The 22,870-nt window shown below is 36.4% G+C and overlaps 1 protein-coding gene, 1 long non-coding RNA gene and 2 pseudogenes across 2 annotated transcripts; all 4 read left to right on the forward strand.

Annotated features, from left to right (window-relative positions):
- The first annotated feature begins 1,046 nt into the window (after positions 1-1,046).
- On the forward strand, positions 1,047-3,986 carry LOC140176981 (uncharacterized). The gene is made up of 3 exons (XR_011868335.1): positions 1,047-1,176; positions 1,812-1,895; positions 3,348-3,986. It is a non-coding gene; the product is annotated as an uncharacterized lncRNA (long non-coding RNA).
- A 2,899-nt stretch (positions 3,987-6,885) lies between these two features.
- On the forward strand, positions 6,886-11,037 carry LOC112726963 (INCREASED PETAL GROWTH ANISOTROPY 1-like protein 2; annotated as a pseudogene).
- A 1,552-nt stretch (positions 11,038-12,589) lies between these two features.
- On the forward strand, positions 12,590-14,272 carry LOC112729144 (diacylglycerol O-acyltransferase 3-1-like; annotated as a pseudogene).
- A 1,781-nt stretch (positions 14,273-16,053) lies between these two features.
- On the forward strand, positions 16,054-18,443 carry LOC112729736 (uncharacterized). The gene is made up of 2 exons (XM_025779891.1): positions 16,054-16,552; positions 16,633-18,443. The coding sequence occupies exons 1-2, from the start codon at positions 16,054-16,056 to the stop codon at positions 18,441-18,443; spliced, it is 2,310 nt and encodes a 769-aa protein (XP_025635676.1).
- The last annotated feature ends 4,427 nt before the right edge of the window (positions 18,444-22,870 follow it).

Below are 22,870 nucleotides of genomic sequence, written 5' to 3' on the forward strand. Positions count from 1 at the left end.
ATTCTCGTTTATATGATTTTTTTTCTGTTAATATGAGAAAATAAAACTTAAAGATAGATTTGAGTATACATAAGAAAATAATAAAAATTAGTAAAAGAAAAAAAATTGTGTAGATCTAAAACTTGAAAATTTGTATATATACAAAGTCTAAAAATTGCACATCTAAAATTTATGCTAACTAAATTTTGCATGTTTTTGTACTATATTTTACAGATTTATCCTATTTAAACTATGTCAACTTATGTATAATTTGTTTTTGTATTAAAAAAAGGGGTAAAAGTGTGAAATAGAAATTTGAAGAAAGTACAAGACATAAAATCACGTGTTATTACTTAAAAAAACTTTTAGCTAAATAAGCCAAATTAAAGATATTTTTCTTTATTTGATCTAATTGATTGATAACGTTAAAATAAATAAAATCGTTTTCACTAATTATTTATCTTATTATTTTTAGAACCTAAATTTAAGGATTCAAGTCTACAAGCCGAAACATCTAGCCCATTAAGACCTATATTGTTTGTCCATTCAAGCAATTTATTTTGCTCCTTCATGTTGCTTTTTTCTTTCCTTTTATACCAGAAATTCTCCATCTTTATATATAAATTTTATACATTTACTAAGCGATACAAATTACAAAGACATAAAGTGTAAGATGCTAAGATTCGAGACCCTTTTGTGCGTATAAGCTTTAATTAATTAATTGAGTATCCGACTTGACACTCTCACTCACTATAAAGCCACAGAAGAACCAATATACTCTTCTCCAAAACTCTTCAGTCTTCATTCACACTTTGCTTTCTACCTTTTGCTCTCTCTATCTCTTTTGCTTCTCAAAATAAATTTTAACAAAAAAATGGAGAAAGAAAAACCAGAAACACAAGCATGGAGCATGTTGCTGAGGCAACCTGAGACACCACAAGACCCTATGGAGTTCTTGGAGTGCCTCTGCTCTTGAAGTGTGTAAGGTTCTTTCCCCAGCTCAACTTCCAGCACTACCTTCTTCTTATAAGGCCAACAACAACAATGGTGGTTGTTCTAATAATAATAGTAATAATAATCATAATTCTATGCCTATACTTGAGGACATTGCTGGTGAAGCTGCTGAAGAATCTGCCATTGTTTCTGGCAATCCTTTTTCTTTTGCTTCCTCTGAGACCTCTCAGATGATCACAGTCGGTATGTTCTTTCTTTTGCTTTATTAAGGATGTTAATTCAGTTTCAATTCATTCATGTTTATAACATGTTTTGCTGAAAATAGTAGAATCGCCTCTCAACTTGATTCGTAGGTCACAAACCATAATTTGAAAAGAAGTACCAAAAAGATGAAATTATTTTAGAAATTATAAGCCAAACACAGCCTTAATCTACGCTCATCTTCTACAACAACTCACTTTCCTTGTTTCATGCGACTTTACTTTTGTTTTCACTTTTTACTTTTGTCTCTTTTTGATCTTTTCTGTTCTGTTTTCTCTAGTGGTCCAGAAGCTTACTTGCGTTCTGCAGGGTCAGTCTTGTTGTTCAGTTTCTTTCCAAGCTTTCATTTTTCTGTTAATTTTGAATGCAAATCCTCCTCAGTAAGCTTAAAGTTCCATTTTTTCTTATCTGGGTCATCTTGGCAAAAACAGAACCATTCCAATTTTCATTTAGCTTCCATTTTTCTTGTCTTAAACAGCTTATGTTGAGTTATTCTTTAGTGTGTAGACTACGGAGTGTTTAACGTTTCACAATAGTTAGTGAGCACTTTATATGTTGAATTTTAATTTAGAAAAAGAAACTGAAGCAATTGGTGATTGTTGTTTGAGTTTGGTCAGCAGGAGGTGTCTCCAAGAACCTCAGGGAGGCTATCTCACAGCAGTGGCCCTCCAGTTTCCCCAACTGAAATTGATGATTTCAAGGTAAGCATCCTTCTCTTCATTTTCATCTTTCTCTTTCTTTTTTAGCCATAGCAATAGCATGAATCCCATATCAACCTAAACAAGACACAGCCATGTTGATTTGTTTTGCCTTTCTTAAGGAAAGGAAAAAATAAAAGAAATATTTTTTGGGTACAAAGCACGAGCACTGACCAAACTGTACCATGTTAGTTCCAGCTTTCTCTGTAACCACAAACAAACTTCGATGACACTCGGAGGACAGTACCCACAGGTTCTCTCTAACACTAACAGACAAACAAAAAGTAGAAATTGAAAATGTTCTAGTTTTGGTTGCTAGTTAAAAAGGCTAAGCTTAATTTAGCTCCAAATGATTAGCACAAACAACAATTTTTAGGCGAATTTGTTAGTAATTGATTTTCTGGGGACTGACTTGATAATACATTAATAGTTAAAGTATATCGAAGATTAAGAGAAAAAAAAATCCTTATTGGCATTTCTATCTAACATGACAAAACTTTGGTGTTACCATTTGTCTTTATTGCTGCTCTTGTTAACAAAAGTTGGGGAGGGAACAAAGAAAAGAAAAGAAAGAACAAAATCTCTATATTTGTTTGTTACATTGCATCTCTTATCATGATTAAAACCTCTGTCATTCTTCCTGATTCTGGTCCCCTCATCCTACTGTGAAATTGGTTAACAAGATCCCACCTTGAACACCAACCAAAACTGCTACCTTTGAGTCCAAAGTTCAGCCCACAAGGGGATTCAAAATTCGTCTTTATTCGTCTTTAGCACACACCAATCTTGTTACCCATGTTATGTTTGTTTGATAAGAAAATAGAAGGAAAGAAAAGGGAGGAAAGAAAATGGGAAGGAAAATGATTATTTTTCATTGTTTGGTTGAGGAGGAAAATTAGAGAGGAAAGAAAATAGTTGGAAAAAAACTGATGTGGCCCACCAATTTTTTTTCTCTCTAACATTGGAAAAAAAATAGAGAGAAAACTCTCTACTTCTAATACTACTCCTCACTTTTTTAATATATTTAATAATATAAGGGTAAAATTATCTTTTTATAACATTTCTTTTTTTCTTATTTTCCTTACATCCAAACACATCTAAAGAAAATAAAAATCCACCTAATTTCTTTCCTTTCCTTTTTTTTTTCTCTCTATTTCCATCCTCTCTATTTTTTTCCTTCCAACCAAACATAGTCTCCCGTAGCAACAATTGCACATTTTAAAGAAAACTAAATAATAAAAATTCCTCACAATTAAACAACAGCAGAGTGAAACAAAAACACATCTAGTGTAAAGGTTTTTTATTATTATTTTGAATGGGACATCTAAGCTTAAGTTATCATAATAGAAATCAATCTCTCATTAATTCATAGTAGAAAAAGAAAAGAAGAAAAGTACATTGTGACTCGCGGAAGGAAGACATAAAACCTAATCTTTATTAACATCATATATGCAGTGTAGCCGCTCCAACAACAGCCATAATAGCAACAACAACGTCACCAGCCTGAGTAGTCAATACAGGGCTTCCGCCACCGGTGGCGCCGCCGTGGCAGCAGGTGGTGGTGGTGGCAAGACGGTAGGAAGGTGGCTTAAGGACAGGAAGGAGAACAAGGAGGAAACTAGGGCCCACAAGCCTAACCCTTTCTTCAATCCTCCCATCTCCTTCCTCCTCTCCAACGAAATGGAAACCCTAGCCTCACCGCCGCTGTCCGTCGCAGACAGGGGCACGTGTGAAGCACTGAAGCCTCTCCTTGCAACCCTAGAGCCCTTTCTTCGGTTTTTTTGTTAATCTCCTTCCTTCTCCCCAAACAAAAACGGAAACCCTAGCCTCACCGCCGCCGTCCGTCGAAGTCAGGGCCTTCTCTCTTCGTTCTGTCGGGTTCTCCAAGAACAACCCCTGTTGGCTCTCAGTCTCGTTCTCTACCGTCGATGTCGTCTGCTCACAGTCGTCCTTCGAAGGTCAGTGCTCACTGCTAGTGCTTGTTCCTCGTTTGCTCAGCCGCACTTCTTCGCCGTCCGTCGTCCTGCTTGTCGCCTGGTCTCGGTCTCCGTCTCCGTCGTGGTTCTGCCTCTCTGCTTCGATTGCTCAGAACAAAGGTAATGGTTTCATTTTTTTTTAATTTTCGATCTCTGTTCATCTATCTTTACTCAGAACATTGAATCTTTTTGGGATTCTGTTAATGCCACTCAGATTGAAATTTGAATCTAGCTGTATTTTTAATTTTCGATCTCTGTTTTGGATTGAATCTTTGAATGATTAGTTGATTTATTTGGCAGGTTAATCTTTGTAAAAATTGTTTTGATTCAGTTGATTTAGTTCACTGATTAACCTTGTTAATCTTCATTAAAATTGTGCTGCTGTCTTTTGTTTTGTGTTTTGTGACTCAATGTGCTTAGATTGTGACGGTGTTGATGACTTAATTGTGTTTAGATTGATTGACTAATTGATTATTGATTAGCTATGGCTGTTTTGCTGTGTTTCTGTTTTGTGTTTTGTGATTTTTATATATAGTGATGTGTTGTTTTGTTAGTTAATTTCTGTTAGTAATTTTAATCTGTTGAGTTTGATTTTAGTTAGTTAGTAGAACTTAGATTTAGATTTATGTTTGAATGGATTAGGATTATTAGTTGTGGTATGCTGCTGTTAGGTTTAAGGTTATTAGTTGTGTAAGACTGCTGGAAGTGTTTGGTTAACTGTTTGGTTAGTTATTAACTGATTATTGATTGTGCTGAAATTGATAGTATACTGCTGATTTTTTGTATCATTCTTAGTAAACTTGTATGAATTGAGGTTCAAAGAATGCTTGTTTTGTGAGAAGTTGTTGAAATTTTAGTTGAATGGCATTCTTTCGAATTAGGTTCGAAATTGATACTTGGTGTATTGATTTTACATGTTTAATACGTATGCATGCCTAGTGTTTACCAAATTACCTCGAGTTTTTGATTAAAAATTTTGGTCAATTCCCTGAGCTCAATGCTTGTTTTCTACTTGTTATGACTATTTGCATTGATGTGAATGTACTATGCTTATTGACCAAAATTTTTGACACTTTTTGAATGTTTAAGGTCTTTTGCCCAATAACACAAGATTAAGGAATTGATCCTATGTAACCCCATTATATTAACTTTGTTTGTTTAATTGGTTTTGGGTTATATTAGGCGCAAAATTTTATTTTCTGACATTAACCTTGTGGTATTGGTTGTAAAAGCTTTTTGGTGTTTGAACATGCTATGTGCACTTTAATTGAACATTGCTCTTGTTTGTTTCATTTCCTTCACCAATTGCCATATTGTAGCTACTATGTAATTGGAATGACAGAATCTTGTTAGGCATGTGACTAAGAATGATATTTAGTTAAATTTTTTTGTTGCTAAAAATCATCAAAGTTGAATTGTTACTGATTATCATCACTAAACTTTGTTTGCTGTCTTGTTCATTTAAATTGAGAAAGTATTTTGTAATAGTGACTAATTTACTATCTCTTTTTTCATCATTAGTTATGTTTAAGATTTGATACTTGATTTTTATTAATATGTTTATAAAGACATGTATATTAACTTTTAATTTTAATTTTATTTTTATAATTTTATATTTTTATTTAATTATGCTAGGATCAAATATCAATTAATTAGTAACAAAATTGAATAAAAAAAATAGCTAAGGACACAATCACCATTTCAAATGTGACATTGACTAATGGAAGAGAGTTAAATTATGGGAAGTTTCAAAGGCGAACAAGTTCAAAGACAAAATATTTCAAAAATTTTGACATTGTTGTCAGAATTTTTTTACGAGAATTGACGGGAATGATGGAGAAAAAGGAAATAACGGTCTTCATGTACGAGAATTACAACATGAACTTAGAAGGCATTTAGGCTGATGATTGGAACAAATTCAAGATATATATAAAATAATTTTGAAAAGGACGTTCAACATTATATTAACAGAAAGACGTGTCATAGTGAAATAGACTTAGACCAAAGATACAATTTTGTGATATCTGAAAACAGAGCTCTTATTATAGGAATAGAGGGAGGATACTTTTTTAATGCAGTGCACAAAGATAAAATTATTATTTATGAGATAAATATTCTATGTGAAATTTTATTATCTTTATAAAATTTCGGTCCACTTTCAACGGAACTTGACATATTTTTAAAGTTTTTACCAGAGTAAGTTAATCTGTTTTTTTAATTGATATATTATTTTATTTGAATGTGTATATATTTTATAGATAATATTTATTACTATTATTTCAGGGTTGAATCATGAAAAATGATATTTTGTTATTCTTATCTTTTAAGTTATCAACAGAAATCATATTATTTTATTTAGTTCCACAAATACCGAATGATCGTTTGAGTCGGATTAACAAGAATAATAAGATTCTTGATGTCAATAGAAATTAGAAAAGAATTTTTTCGCCATCATATATAGCTGACAAATTGGTCAATGATAGATCTGGAAATGATAAAAAATTTGACTGGTGAACTTATTCTGATTTTCACTAGTTAAAATTTTGATCATTTCTGGATTTATCACTTTTGCTGAACAATTTGACATATATATGAAGGCGAAAAATTCTTTTCTAATGTCTATTGACATCAAGCAATTGTATTTTTGTTAATCCGCCGCCTCAAGTGATCATTCAGATATATGTGAACTAAACAAACAAAATAATATGATTTTTCTTGATAACTTAAAAGATAGGAATGATAAAATATCATTCTCCATAATTCAGTTCTGAAATAATAGTAATAAATATTATTTATAAAATATATACAAAATTCAAATAAAATAATATACTAATTAAAAAAATAAATTAACTTACTTGGGTAAAAACTTGAAGAATATGTCAAGTTCGGTTGGAGGTGGATTGAGATTCTATGAAGATAATAAAATCTCACGTAGACTATTCATCTTATCAATAATAATTTAATTTTTGTGCATTGCATTAGAAAAATATCTTTCCTCTACTCTTGTAATAAGGGCTCTATTTTTAGATATCACAAAATTATATCTTTGGTCCAAGACTATTCTCCCATGGTTCATATCTTTTTGTTTATATAATGTTGACTACCTTTTAAAAATTGTTTTACATACATCTTGAATTTACTCAAATCTTCAGTCCAAATGTCTTCTAAGTCCATGTTGTAATTCTCTTGTACATGAAGACCGTTGTTTCTTTGTCCTCATCATTTACGTCAAAATAAATTAATCCTCGTAAAAAAATTCTAACGGCAATGTCAAGGAATTTTTGAAACATATGTCTTTGAACTTGTTTAGCTTCAGCCTTTGAAAACCTCCCATAATTTAACTTTTCTTCCATTGGTTAATGTTGCATACCAAATGGTGATTGTGTCCTTAGCTGATATTTATGGTTCAGTTTTGTTATTGATCATTGATCTTAGTTGACTGATCATAATATATTAATAAAAATCAAATTACATGGTAATCAGTAAATTGGTGAACAAGACAGCAACAAATTCAAAGTTTAGTGATGATAATCAGTAACAAATTCAACTCTGATGATTCTTTGCAACAAAAGAATTTAACTAAATATCATTCTTAATCACATGTCTAACAAAAATCAGTCATTCCAATTACATGGTAATTACAATATGCAAATTGGAATCCAAGATATGCAGAGGCGCATTCATAAGCAGTGCTAGTTTTTGATTGTGTAGTTTTTGATTGTGAATGGCGGCTCATCACGGTGAGCCAGAAAAATCCGCCATAAAGTTATAGCGGAAAATGGTGGAAATGGCGGCGGATTACCTAAAAAAATAAACATATGTACAAAAAAAACTTGCACGAAAATTGCTAATATAATAAACTAAAAAATCTATCTATATAAGCAACTTTTTAGTCATTAAGTATCCAATTAATGTAGCAAATATAGTAGCAAATTTAGCAAATAAACATAACATTAAGTTCAAATCATTAACTCAAAAAGTCATAGGTACCCACAAAATAAAAGACATAAAACATAAAAACTATAAACTATCTAAATTTTAGCTCTCATCAAATTTATCCAAATTAACACGGATTGATGGAGGTACACCTGCTGCATCAAGGGAACAATTGGTTACAGATTTCCAGAAAAAGGATTCTACCAAGGCTGCTGTGATATGGTATTCTCTGTTGCGCATTTCTTCCTCGTGTTTCCATTATAAGAATTTTTTCTGTTGTATTGGTTAATATTTTGCTTGAGATAATGATTTGATGTGACATGTTATCATTCAGTTATCCATTAAAGCTGGAGGAGTTGGATTAACTTTAACTGCTGCAAGCACAATTATCTTTGACTGTCCTGGACTCCAGGTGACCTAATTCTGGCCGAAGATCGAGCTCATAGAATTGGCTAGTATTCTCACTCTCATGAAGTAGAAAGGAGAGAGCTGTTACTAGTTGCATGACAATAAGAAAACAGATAATATCTCATGAGGTCTTACTTTTTTTAGCAAAGGCAACATGCACTGTTATGGTTCTTTGACTAATTATTTCTTGTTTCCAGGTCACTTCAGTAAATATATACTACTTGCTGGCAAATAATACGGTTGATGACATCATATGGTAGGTGCTGTCAGTTCTGCAGTCTGTCGTTGCTTGGTATAGTGTTGACTTAACATTTATTTTGCATTGACGATCTTCTATATTTTTACATCTTAGGGATGTGGTGCAATTCAAACTGGTTAATTTGGGGCAGGTACATCTCTACATCATCTTGGAACTATCATATGTAATGCAAAATGAACATAATGCTTAGTTTCATATGGTAAAATAAACTGGTGGTTCTATTCTGGTTTATATTTATATTTTGTCAAAATTTGAAGTCTGAGGTGGTAGTCTTCAAGGCCGAGTTGGATAAAGGGTTTGAATGTGGAGCTTGAATCCAAGAACAAGAAGCTCAGTGAGGATCTTGCTGCTGCTGAAGCTAAGATGGTAGTAGCTGTTGGTACCAGTGGCAAGGTATGAGAAGCTTTGATTGATTTGTTTTCTTTTGATGTGTTTTACCTCAAAGCATGGAATGTGTCATAATTCGTTGTTACTTATCTTGTTTTTCTCTTTATGATATAAAGGGTGGTTAATCCATGTCTTAAGAGTCATCAATCACTATCTGAAATAGTTTCTTTATTTCAATGGTTTCAACTTTCAATTCATATGGTGGAATAAAAATGAGATTATATATTTTAATTAAACATATATATATAATCTCATTTTTGTTCCATATGAATATGAATAGATGCTGCCTACATGGACATTGAAGAAGTCTTAAAGTTTGTTGATGGGCTTGTTGGTGAACTATCCTCATTGGTACATTTCTCAGAAAATTATTGATCTGGTGGGCCAATGGCTCTTTATATGTTACTTCATTAATCATTTTTAAGTTATTATAATTACTATATGTAAAACCATTGTTTTAATAGATTTTCTGAGAATTTCTGAGAGGGTGAGCCTTGGTGCAACAGTTTAGAGTCTTGTGATTTCTGACTTGGAAATCAAGGATTATAATATTTGAAAATGGATAGAATTTTCTACTTTGCTTCTTCCTGGCTTTGTCTTATGTATTCTACAGGTGGATGAGCGTGCTGTCTTGAAACATTTCAAGTGGTCTGAGAAGAAAGCCGATGCGATGCAAGAGGCTGCGGTTGAGTATCAGGAGCTTAAGCTATTAGAACAGGAGATTTCCTCCTACATGGATGACCCCGACATTCCATGTGGAGCTGCTTTGGAAAAAATGGCCAGCCTCTTAGACAAGTAAGATTTATGTCAAGATAATAGTATTCCTATTTAATAATCTTCTTATGCCTTATTTCATCTCATTGTGATAGGTCTGAACTGAGCATACAAAGGCTAATCAAGCTGCGAAATTCTGTCATGCGTTCGTACCAAGCCTACACATTCCAACCGCTTGGATGCTCGATTCGGGGATAATTAGCAAGGTAAATTTCTTATTCACATATTTTTAATCTGAAGTGAGAACAAAGATTGAAATATGGTAAATGGTTTGCTTTACAGTTATCATTACTCTGGTAGTAGTGGAATAATTATAGTTGGTGATTATCCGAAATTTATCGACATAGAACTTGATCTAGTAGTTGATTCACTGATCTGTTTGTTTTTACACATTATATGCACACGTTTCGATTCTCAAATCACATGTATTTTCCTAGAGATATATCATTTCTTCTCTTGGAAGATATTGTTCCTTCAATTGTTAACTTTGTAGATTAGTAATAGTAAAGTGTATTCACAAATTTCACACTCATATAGTAAACTTCAAAGCTGCAATTATAAAACTTGATGAAATAAATACACAACCCATGCAGATAAAGCAGGCTTCCATGACTCTAGCCAAGATGTACATGAAAAGAGTGACTATGGAGCTCGAATCCAACTGGAACACAGACAGAGAATCTAGCCAAGATTCTCTTCTGCTTCAGGGGGTTCATTTTGAATACAGAGATTATCAGGTAACATTTGACATCTCTACGGGTATCAAATTCTCGAGTTAACTCATACTTTTACAAACTTACAAGTTTAGGTCACGAAATCGAGTCTATGCACTGTCGAACTAAATTTTTTGACATCTTGATTGTTGTAGTTTGCTGGAGGCCTAGACTCGGAAACACTGCGCTTTCGAAGAGATAAGGCAACGCGTGCCGGGACACCTTGCAGCAGGGTCTCGAGAACCTTTGGCTGGCATACCAATGGCAATCATCATGAAAAGCCATTGATTTTCTTCTACTATGCTCTTTTGGACTCTTGGTTGTCACCACCAAAAGCTGGAATACTAACATTCATTACTATTATTCTTTTTTGTTTTCCTCCTTATCTATCTCCCTCCAATGGTCCCAAAATAGAAGAGATAACAAAAATGGAGAAACACCACCATATTCACATCACAATCATGCATGAGATGAGGTTGATCTTTATGAAGAGGGAATGGCTAATATGCTATCAAAATGGTTACAAACTAGCAGCTTCCAAGATCAACATGTTACAATATAGGAATAGGATATTAATAGTTCAGTGTTATTAAATTTCCAACAGTGAATTTGTTTGGTGTATGTACAATGTACTTGTGTTTATTGCTGTAATAACAATAAATAATTAAGAGGAAAAGTGTTTACTTAGTTTATAGCAGTGATGTTCAATATGTAGTGCCTGTAAAGAACATTTTGAAACGTTTACTAAGCATGCTCTGTACAAACTACAAAGTGAAAAACAAAAGAAAAAGGATAATAATAATCTATTTCTTTTTATAAAAAATAGTAAAATACTAAATATAATATAATTAGATTAATAATTAAAACTATTTGCAATAGCAATTTTTGAATGAAAAGTCAGATAGTTTTTTTATATATTAGTAATTATTTTTTTTGTGTATATGAAATATATTTAATTTTTTATGTAAGAATAATAGCGTATCTTATTCTTATCACCTGAACGTTATACATTTTAAGGATTACTTATCCTAAAAATCTTGTAAATTTAAAATTTAAAATAGCACTAATAACAAATTAAAAGTAAAATCTAAAAGAGTCAAATATTTGCCTCTTAAAACGTACCGTTTCCAAACGTGTACTTTCAAATGGTTACAGGTCATTAAATTTGAACACGTGGATCCACGTGTCTCAACCTGTCATCCATAATTAGCTCAGGATGCATACTCGCGGTAACCAACAGCAGATTTCAAATTTATCCATATGGTAGTTGAAAGCCATATCGAAATTAACACATGCCAGCACGCGCAACACAAAAATCCATGCCACGTCCCCAAAAACGAATAATGAATTGCCACGACATCACAAATAGAAATCAATTTCTTCATAGCAGCTTCAAACAAAAAGAAGAGAGATAGCAGACTGTGATAGCAGACTGTGGCTTTTGGGATGGGCTAGTGTAGATTTGGAGTTTTCAGTGGAGGAGAGAGTTGTTCCAGTGGGAGTTGGACTTAGTACACCAGCTTCATGAGATCTTACAGTCATTCAAGCTTACAAATGGGAGGGAAGATAGTGTGGTATGGAAATTTGATAAAACAGGTGACTACTCAACAAAATTCTTTGTGCGAGTGATGCAGGAGGAAGTCCTACCGGAGGAGGTTACCAGCTATAGCTTCACTAGTGCTGTTTGGAAAGGATTTGTCCCCCCGAGGTTGAACTCCTTTCTTGGTTTGCGTTAGTCGGAAGGGTCAACACAAAGGATCGACTGTGCAGATTACGAGTTATTGACCAGCAGGACAATAGGTGTCTTCTCTGTGGTAAGCCTGTGGAAACCGCGTATCATCTGTTTCTTAGTTGTGAGATTACATGGCAGGTGTGGTGTGCTTGGCTAATGGCCTTTCAACAAAGGTGGAGCTTTCCGGGTACTTTGAAGGAACATTTTGAGAGTTGGACGAGCTTTACAGGAAGGAAGGTAGATAAGAAGAGATGGTTCACTGGATTCTTTGCTGTTATCTGGACAATTTGGCTAGAAAGGAATGACAGGCTCTTCCGAAATAAGAGTTCAAGAGTAGAGGACATTATTAACAGATCGTTTACGTTCTACGAAGAATGGAGTGGTGCTAAGCCCTTTGGGTGTTGATGGCCGGGTCACAGTGTCTAGGAGTTGTATGTTATCTTGTTTTATTCTTACTATAGCTTTGTTATCTGCTCCACTCTATTGTGTTGAGCTCCCTTTGATTCAAAAAAAAAAAAACAAAAAGAAGAGAGTCAAAACCACAGAAGAGAGAAAAGGAGAATTCGATTCCTAATTAATTCTCACTGTCAACGATGGAGGTTTCCGGCACTGTTCTAAGGAATATCACGTGCCCTTCCTTTTCCATGCACGTGAGTTCCCGTCGTGGTGGTGGTGGTGGTTGCGTTTCGGTGCCGGTGTGGAAAAAGGCGGTGGTGCGTTGTTGCTGCGGGTTCAGTGATTCGGGGCATCTCCGGTATTACGGGGACGAGAAGAAGAAGAATGAGAAGGGAACCGCTGTGTTGAGCACCAAGAAGAAACTCAAGATGCTGAAGAAACGTGTCCTTTTCGATGATCTTTAAGGAAACCTAACTTCGGTAACTTAATTATTTTTACATATTGTTGCTTTATGTTTGGACTGAAATTTACTTGCATAGAGTTGAAATAAAATTTAACAGGTTTAGAATAATGCATTTGAATATGCAATACCATTGATTATTTAGTGAATTTGGGTGTGTTTGGTAAACATGTTGAAAGCACAAGGAGCTCGTTCAATCTTCTTAAAAGCTGCAATTTTGTTTGGCTAATTTTTTCCCAAAGATGATTCTGGATTTGAACTGCCGTTCAGAAGTAATAAATTGTAAATTGTAGCTTTTTGCTCTCACTTGATAAATTAAAAAATTAATTGATATTTTATCAATTCTGCCATTCAATCTCATTTACAAAAAAAATACAAAAAATAATCATAAGAGTTCTTGAATTTTTTCCATGGCTATGCTTTACAAACAAATATTTTTTTAATATTATTATTAGTATTCTTTGTTAACTGCATGTTATTGTTGTTGGCCTTTAAGTGATTAACAGAGTCTCAGGTTTTTATTCAATGGCAAATTTAATTATTGTTGTTTTGTTTTTACACAGGATGCTACTGAGGTTTTGATGAAGCAGCTAGAGCAAGTAAGGGCAGAGGAAAAGGAATTGAAGAGAAAAAGGAAGCAAGAGAAGGAGGCAAAACTCAAAGCCTCTAAGATGAACACCAACCCTGATTGCGAATCGTCATCGTCATCATCTGAATCTGAATCAAGTGAGAGTGAATGTGACAATGAGGTGGTTGGCATGAAGAAGAACATGAAGGTTGGTGTTGCCGTTGCCAATTCCCCACCAAAGGCAGAAACCATGATATATACACCTCTCTTGTTGCCTGAGGATGTTAGTGCTAATGACCATCATCATAAGGCCATGGAATTATTCTCTAGAAACAATGACATATCAGTTGGAAGCATTAATGGTAGCCTTAAGAATGAGAGTACTGCGGTTATTATCACTGAATCTATTCCTCAGAAGAGGATTGAGGTATGCATGGGAAACAAGTGCAAGAAATCAGGATCTATTGCATTGTTGCAAGAATTTGAGAGAGTGGTTGGTGCTGAAGGAGGTGCTGCTGCTGCTATTGTTGGATGCAAGTGCATGGGGAAGTGCAAGAGTGCACCTAATGTGAGGATACAGAACTCTACTGCGGATAAAATAGCTGAGGGGTTCAATGATTCAGTTAAGGTTCCAGCTAACCCTCTTTTCGTTGGGGTTGCATTGGAGGATGTTGAAACCATTGTGGCTAGATTCTTGCGCGAGAATCAGGAAAGTACTAATGAATAGTTTGCTGGTATGCTGTTTGGAAAATTGTACATATGTAGTGCCAGTACCCTTAAATAATAACCGGGTCTATTTTTGAGATTTTTATTCAACCCTAAATCTAATGAAATCACACCAAATTAGTCCTAAAGTGTTCGGATTCGGACCAAATCTTTAGGTCGGGTCGAGTCATGTACACCCCTATGTAGAGAAAAAGAAAAAGAAGGGATTTTTTGGCATGATACGGGCCGAAAAACCAAACCCACATCGAAAATCCAATACTTAAGGTTATAAAAACCGGACCGATCATTAAATCGCTCTAGTTACAATAAAGCCTAATTTATTATTGAGGTAATTTAATATGTTACAGATTTACTAAGGAGAATTGAGATAAACCATAAATCCATTTTTCCATGGATTAGAATTAGAACAATCATTAATTTATCTACTATGATTTTTCATTTCTAAAAAAAGAAAAAAAAAAAAAAAGAAAGAGAAGGAGGAGGAAAGATCAATATAAAGCAGAGGTCTGTAGTAATAATCTTTATTGCTGCATCTTTTGAAATTTATCATCAAACAGTAGTAGTAGTATAATAGTTGTAGTAGTAGTAAGGGTCAATATAGTAGTAGTTTTTATGCTGCATGCTTAAGATGGTAGAAATGAAGGCGAAGATGATCCCAACTCAGTAAATTTATAGCAAGTTTTTGTAAATTTTAATGATTGATAATAAACTTTTATGTTGACATTTCATATTTTGATATTTTTTTTATTATTTGATTTTTGAGTTTATATTTTGATAAGATCATAAGACTTTAATTGATGTAGTGCTTTAAATTTAGATGATATTTTAAGGTTTATATTAGATTATGATTATATTTTAATATATTTATTTATATTTTATTTATTATTTTATTATAAAACGATTATTCTGATTGGACCAGTAAACTAATCACTAAAACAATTTGATAATTGGTCTGATTTTCAAAACCTTAGTTGTTGGATTTTCAATATGGGTCGGGTTCGTCCGGCCTGTGGCATGCCAAAAAATCCCTTCTTTCTTTCTCCTTTTCTCTATAATCGGCCTAGCCCTAGGGTATATATTATAAAATATATAATAAAAAATGTTATTTGTACACCAAAATCAGCTATCAATGTATTTGTATATAAATACATGTGTGGTTTAATTTATTTTCAATATATATTTTTATTTCAACATATATTTTATACTGGTGGTTGACTTTAGTAGTTAATTTTAGTATACACATAGCATAATCCATATATAATATAGATATACGAAATTTAATAAATATTAATAATATATAAATAACATTTCTGGCTCATTAATTTAAATATGGAAAATATTTTGGTGAATTGGGGAAAAATGGAGCAACTGTGTGTATTACACAGAGATGGACGTGTCAGATGAAATGCACAACACGCAGGGGACGTGGTGCATACAACACGTGGGGGGCGTGGAAGCTAGGTGGCATGCTGTGGTTGAGCCACCTAGGCAGCACGCAGGGGGCGTGCTGACGTGGCGGAACTTGGTTGGCCAACAGCTGCACCACGTGGGGGGCGTGCTGACGTGGCGAAGAGTGATTGGTCCAAGTGTGCACCACGTGGGGGCGTGTTAAGTGCACCGCTCTATATAAGGTAGAGCTCGATAGTGTTTTCCATACCGAGTGAGTGAGATTTGAGTGTGTTGTGAGGATTCTTTGATGCTGTTGTTGGTGTAATGGAGGACACCGCAAATTTGGTGTGTATCGTAATGGTGAGATAATACGTAATACTCATGAGGGAGTGAGGTTTGTGTCACAAAATCCGTTTTCGTTTGTGGTTCCATGCACGATGACGTTAATGGAGCTGCAGAACGGCCTATGTCAAAGCATGGAGAATGGTACGTTAATGAGAGTGAGCAGAATTCTGTACCGGAATCCAGTTGTGGTTTTTGGTGGTCTAATACAGTTTGATACCATTCCGATCACGGATGAAGCGAGTATGCAAAATATGTTTCAAATTCACCGGCAGACTTATATGAGACACCCACAGATTGAGTTGTACGTTGAGTTTGAAGCTGTAGAGGCAGTAGCGGTCCAAAATGATATAGATGTAAATGATGATATAGCTGCAGTGTACGAAGGAATGAATAGTGACAGCGAAGAGGACTTCGAAGCCACTTATGAAGCCGGCGACGAAGATGAGGATGGTGATGTGGGAGTTGAGGCAGCAGTGGAGAATGTAGTGGTTCATCCCTCGAGCAGTCAACCGATGGGCGTTCCACCTTTTATGTGTGAGTTGGATCTCGACGCCATGCATGCCCCCGAGTTTCCGGAATATGCAAACAGAGGTACGTGTTGACTAAATAAGAAGTTTTTGTTACTTTATACCTTGGACTATGCAATAAACGATGATTTCGGCTTTCTGTAGGTATTGCTGATCCTGAGGACGGAGAGTTCCGAATTGGAATGGAATACAGTTCTAGGAAGTCGGTCGTTGCAGCAATTAGAAGTTTCACTATATCTAGAGGAGTTGACTATGATGTGTATGAGTCAGAGCCACAGACATTCTATGCAAAATGCAAGATGTACGGGCGTGGATGTGACTGGCTTATCCGAGCCAGCTTGATACGGAGAAAAGGTTGTTGGGAGATACGCAGATACAACGGTAGGCACACGTGCACCATCGGAACGATTTCACAAGATCATTCCAAGTTGGACTCAGATACAGTTGCTGAGGTTATAAGGCCGTTGGTCGAGACGGACCCGTCCATCAAGGTGAAATCTATAATTGCGGAAGTCCAGTCAAAGTTCAACTATACCATCAGTTATCGAAAGGCTTGGTTGGCAAAGCAGAAGTCCGTTGCCAACGTTTTCGGTGATTGGGAGGAATCTTACCAAGCATTGCCGTGGTGGCTCTCGGTCATGGTGCAGAAGATTCATGGTTTAGTTGTCCAAATAGAAACACGACCACTCTACAATGGGAATGAGGAGGCACAAGGTGTAAAAATACTTCATCGTGTATTTTGGAGTTTCAATCCATGCATTAGGACATTCAGGCATTGCAAGCCCCTAGTTCAGGTTGACGGCACACACCTATACGGAAAATACAAAGGTACACTTCTAGTCGCTGTTGCACAAGATGGGAACCAAAACATTGTGCCTATCGCCTTTGCCTTGGTGGAAGGTGAGACAGCTGATGCGTGGCACTTCTTCCTCAGGAATCTGCGAACGTATGTTGTTAGAAAAGACGGTGTGGGTATGATCTCAGACCGGCATGAGTCAATACGGGCTGCAGTTAATCGTTCCGGTGGTGACTGGCAACCTCCAAGAGCATGGTGGATGTTTTGTATAAGACACATCGGCAGTAACTTCTTAAGGGCATTCAAAGTCCCTCACTTGCAGAAGCTTGTTGTCAATATAGGGTATTCAAGAACGGTGGAGGAGTACAATATCAACTATAAGAGGTTGGAAGAGCGAGGCGAGGCATATGCCAGGTGGTGCGATGCCATCGGACTCAGACATTGGGTATTGGCATTCGACGAGGGACATCGATGGGGCCATATGACAACGAACCTTGTCGAGTGTATTAACTCAGTGTTGAAGGGTGCCCGTAATCTACCTGTGTTGGCGCTGGTCCGAGCAACATATTATAGGTTAAATGAACTCTTTACGCGGAAGAGTGCCGAGACTCACGAACGGAAGCGTGCTGGATTTATGTACTCCGCATTTGCGCAACAGCGGATAGAAGCAAGTATGCAACAGGCTGGGAATATAGTTGTGCACCGCTTTGATAGACGAAATGAGGTGTTTGAGGTGCGCGAAATGACTACTGGAAAGGTGTTAGTTGTTGATCTAGCGCGACGGACGTGTGACTGTGGGCACTTTCAGGTTGAACGAATACCATGTCGCCATGTTATTGCTTGCTGTGCTAACCAGCGGCTCGATTGGCAGTTGTATGTGCATGATGTGTACAAGATGACGGAAGTTCGTAAGGTATATAGGTTTGAGTTCACACCATTAGGAGATCCCGAGACATGGCCTGCTTATGAGGGACCCACATTGGTCGCTAATCCCGCACTGAGGCGAACGTCTAAAGGCAGGCCCAAACTAACCCGATACCTGAATGAAATGGACTCACGTGACATGCGTGGTCCTCGGATATGCCGTCTCTGTGGTGCTCAGGGTCATAGTCGGAGTAGGTGTCCGCAGCATGCTGGACCGAGTGGTGCTGGTTCATAGTTTAGTATGGTCATGTTTGTACTTTTTAATTTGCATTTCGTCAGTTGATGCTTTTGAAATCAGACGTGTTTGTATTTTTCAAATGAATTCTATCCATTGATATCTTAATGTCTGCTTAATATTGTCATTAAATGATTTCCTTAAGTTAATATACAAAAAAGGGAACTACAGGTTACATAAGTTAACAAAGCAAACATTAAACACGAATTACATTAACTTAACTCTGAAAATAAAATCTAGATAACCTAAACCGAAGCTCACTTCTTTCCACCAAAGTACCTCAGTCCCTTACCCATAATGCCCAGACTGAACCGCGATGGAGTATACCTATCAGGTGGATTTCGCTCCGTCCGTAGGTCATATGGGTGACCTCAAACTAAGTCATCCACCCTCGGAGCTCCCGAACCACCTGCCTCTGTAGGAGCGGCCGACCCACCTGCATCTGTCGAAGCGGCCGACCCGCCTACCTCTGCTGGAGCGGATGATCCGGGGTTGAACGTGTCAACAACTGTGTATGCCCGCTGACGCTGCATAAAACCACTATCACATGACGCACTCCCTGACGTGCGGTCGGAAGTACGACCCTGCAAACCATGAGCCATATCTACTAATGCCCTATGTGGATCAGCTGACACCGACAGTGAAGGGATACCACTAAAATCTGACCAGCCACCCAAACCAGCCTCTCCGCCGCTAGAGAAGTCAAACCAATCTGTACCGGAAGGAATGGTAAGTATGGGATCATGATGCTGGCCGGACTGACAGTGGTCACTGTGCTGAGAATGGTGGCTGCTCTGAGCGTGGGGGCTGTGCTGAGAGTGCTGAGAATGGTGGCTGCTCTGAGCGTGGTGGCTGTGCTGAGAGTGGTGACTGCCCTGAGAGTGATGGCAACCATGACTGTAGGCCGGTGGCTGTGGTATATAATAAGGAATCGGCTCAAACACTGCATGCTGTGGGGCAGGTGGCTGTGGATGATGAGGAATGTAGGCCGTCAATCTCAACATATGTCCATAGGAGCGTACGTACCAATCCCGATACTCTACCGTCGGGAAAAAATCCCAGGTCGGAAGGGGTGCCGATCCCGCAATCGACTGTGTCGCCTGTTGGCCCACTCCTCTATCCATGGCCCATGCAAAACTGTCCAGTCATGTTGCTGCACTCCACGTAGAATGACGCAATGCTGATCAACTGGAATATCCCTTGCTGCCCGCGGAGGAGGTTGTGCATATCCATACTGACGCATCACTCGGTCCGCAGGGTGCCATTCGACACACTCGAACGACAACAACGGAGCAACGATGTCACACACCTCAAGATGGGGATATAACTCGTCCGGAACGATCAATCTGTGATACGGCCGCCACTCAAACTGCCACAGTATTATTGGCATATTAGAACCCTAACAATAATGGATTGAAAAACGGAACAGCTAAAATATAACTATTTACCTCTTGCATGTAGTCTATGTCATGCCTGAATGTCTCTACGATCTTGGATAACCACGCTGTGGTCCGTTCCGAATGACTTCACCTGACACATTATTAATTGAAAAAATTTAAATAAAACACCATATGTCAAACATGCATCATGAATATAACACACGACTAAAATAAGACTTATTACCTCCTAGCAACTGGTATCTCGGCGGGTGGAAGGGTTTGTCTCGGTACGGGAGCAAGACACGGCATTCGCTCCCATGCCCAAACAAACAACAGATTCAGAGGGCCATCCATCTCCTTTGTATCATATCGTGATGCACGGCATAGTGCTCTGTAAAGATGAGCGAGACAAGCTGACCTCCAACTATAAGTATGGATCTGCTCGAAATCGCGAAGCAATGGTAGATATTTCGCATGGGCATATGCGGTCGACTTGTCCGTAAATAGGGTCGACCCTAACAAACAGAAGATATGACATCTGACGTATCTCCTGATGGACTCCTCAGTATCCAACGGCTCTGCGTCTCTAATACGTCGAACCCAACCCAACTTTATATAGGACTTCGCATTATGACTGACTAATGGCTCACGACCGAATATCGCTATGCCCTGACTTTGAACGAACTCGCTACTACTATCTGTCCATCCACTGACAGGCTCTCCATCAATGGGTAGGCCGAATATATGAGCGACACCCTCTAATGTCACTGTAACCTCACCGATCGGCCATACAAAGCTGTGGGTTTCAGGCCTCCACCTTTCAACCAGAGCAGCTAACATGGGGTGAAATCCTCTTATGACTCCAATTCTAGAGACGTGGTAGAATCCCGTAGCGCGTAAGTGATTCTCCACCATTGGATTCCACGTCTGTGGTGGATCCAGTTTACGCACCAACAAATTCCTGTTAGACTGCATCAACAAAGATATATGTTACATTAATTAAATAATAATCCTTATAAATATTATAATAAACATTCACATAATACGATAACAATATTTAATAATATAATATAATATACTATTATTTTTAATAACGATATAGTATAATATAATATAATAACGATATAGTATAATATAATATAATATACTATTATTTTTCAATTTTTTAATAACGATATAGTATAATATAATATAATATACTATTATTTTTTATACATTTTACATATTTAATTTATTATAATATTTACTTACGGACGTTGCGTATATTATTACAACATCAGAATATGTTTTTTATTCTTCAACATATTCTTAATAACAAAAATTAGTACAAATTATACATATTATTATTATTATTATTATTATTATTATTATTATTATTATTATTATTATTAACGTTTATTTTATAAAAATTATTGTTATATTCTTAAAATATTTATAAAATACACAGAATAATATTCTCAACACAAAATATACATGCTTAAAAAAAATACATAAAAAATAAAATAATTTAAATACAGCAAAAAAAAAAATTTGTTTACTTACATAAATAGGATGATCCAAATAGTTGATAATATGTTCTTCAAGCGCCAGATAATTACGTACCATTTTTTTTAATCCTTTAAACTAATATTCTTTTTCTTTCCACGTATAAACTTAACTCACCACTATTCACTACTACTTACTATACTCTCCTCACTAATACTACCTACAGACTAACCCACTTCCTTCTCTCCTTCCCCCTTATATTTTTTGCTTCAGCTCAAACACTACCATGAATGGGAGGAGAAGAAGAGAGCCCAACGCATGCATATATACATGGAGCATCACTGGCGCTGGTTCCCGGGGTGGGGGGCTGTCTCCTGCATGCAGGCAGGAATGCAGCACGCCCCCCGCGTGGTGCAGCAGGCGCATTGGGACTCCGCGCAGCTCTGCCAAGCCTCACAGGCCTCGACGTACCACGCCCCTTGCGTCGTGACTCACCACGCCCCCGGCGTGCTGCCACCTGGCTCTCCCGCTCAGCCACCACGCCCCCGGCGTGTTGAGGGTGAGCTCCACCCACCGGTAATTTTCCTCCTTGGCCAATATCCGGCCAATTCACCAACACTGCATCCATAAAGAAAATAATTTCCGAACATTTCTAAACTAGTTTTAGGATAGTCACAAAAAAAAACTAGTTTTAGGATTTCACTCTAAATCCCTAATCTTCCTCTAGAGTGAAATGGTGAGAGGTTGAGAGCACAGATTATTAAGAGTAGAACTTCTTTCCCAAGACTCCAACGCCTGAATTAACCCGCCTGCCGCCGTTAGCAGGGCTTCTCCGTGTGAGTCAGTGAGAAGGTGAGACCAGAGACCAGAGCATCAGAGCTTCTTCTTCTTCAACGCTTGAACTTACCCGTTGTCCTCCTGTTATTGTCACAGATGTAAGACCCATAATTTTCAAAAAAATATTATGAGTTAATTTCAATTTATTTATTCATTAAAGACTTTATTTTAGAAATTATTTTACTAGAAGTAATTAAATAAAGTTTTGACAATTAAATTAGAAATTTTATTTAATTTTATAGTTATTGAATAATTTTCTATATTTAAATTATACAGCTTAACAGTTGCAAAAGAATAAGAATTTCATACGATTTAGTTAAATAATTGAGATTCTAAAATTTAATATTTTAATTTTATAAACAAAGAAAATTAATTATATTTAAATTTAAATTAAAATATTTGATTAAAAGTTAATTAGTAAATTAATAATCAAATAACATTTTCAAAATAATTTTAATAGATTAAATTAGATTTTAAATTAATACTCTATACCCCTAATTTTATAAAAATTACCTAAACTACCCTAATCCTAACCTACCCCACCGTCCTTCCCTTTCCCAAACCTAATACCTAAACTGCTTCAGGGAACAAAAAATAAAAAATACAGAAGAGAGAAAGAAATGAAAGAAAGGAAAATAGAAAGGGGAAATGGGAAAAAGAAAGAAAGAAAAAAAAAAGAAAGGAAACGTTGAGGGAGAGAGGGAGAAACGAAACAGAGTTAGAGAA

Source organism: Arachis hypogaea, chromosome 12 (genome assembly GCF_003086295.3).
Source record: "Arachis hypogaea cultivar Tifrunner chromosome 12, arahy.Tifrunner.gnm2.J5K5, whole genome shotgun sequence".
Classification (NCBI taxonomy): Eukaryota; Viridiplantae; Streptophyta; class Magnoliopsida; order Fabales; family Fabaceae; genus Arachis; species Arachis hypogaea.

Coding starts and splice junctions, on each gene's coding strand:
- LOC112729736 (XM_025779891.1), top strand. CDS start 16,054: ATGACGTTAATGGAGCTGCAGAACGGCCTATGTCAAAGCATGGAGAAT. Junction 16,553..16,632: donor TCCGGAATATGCAAACAGAG/GTACGTGTTGAC, acceptor GGCTTTCTGTAG/GTATTGCTGATCCTGAGGAC.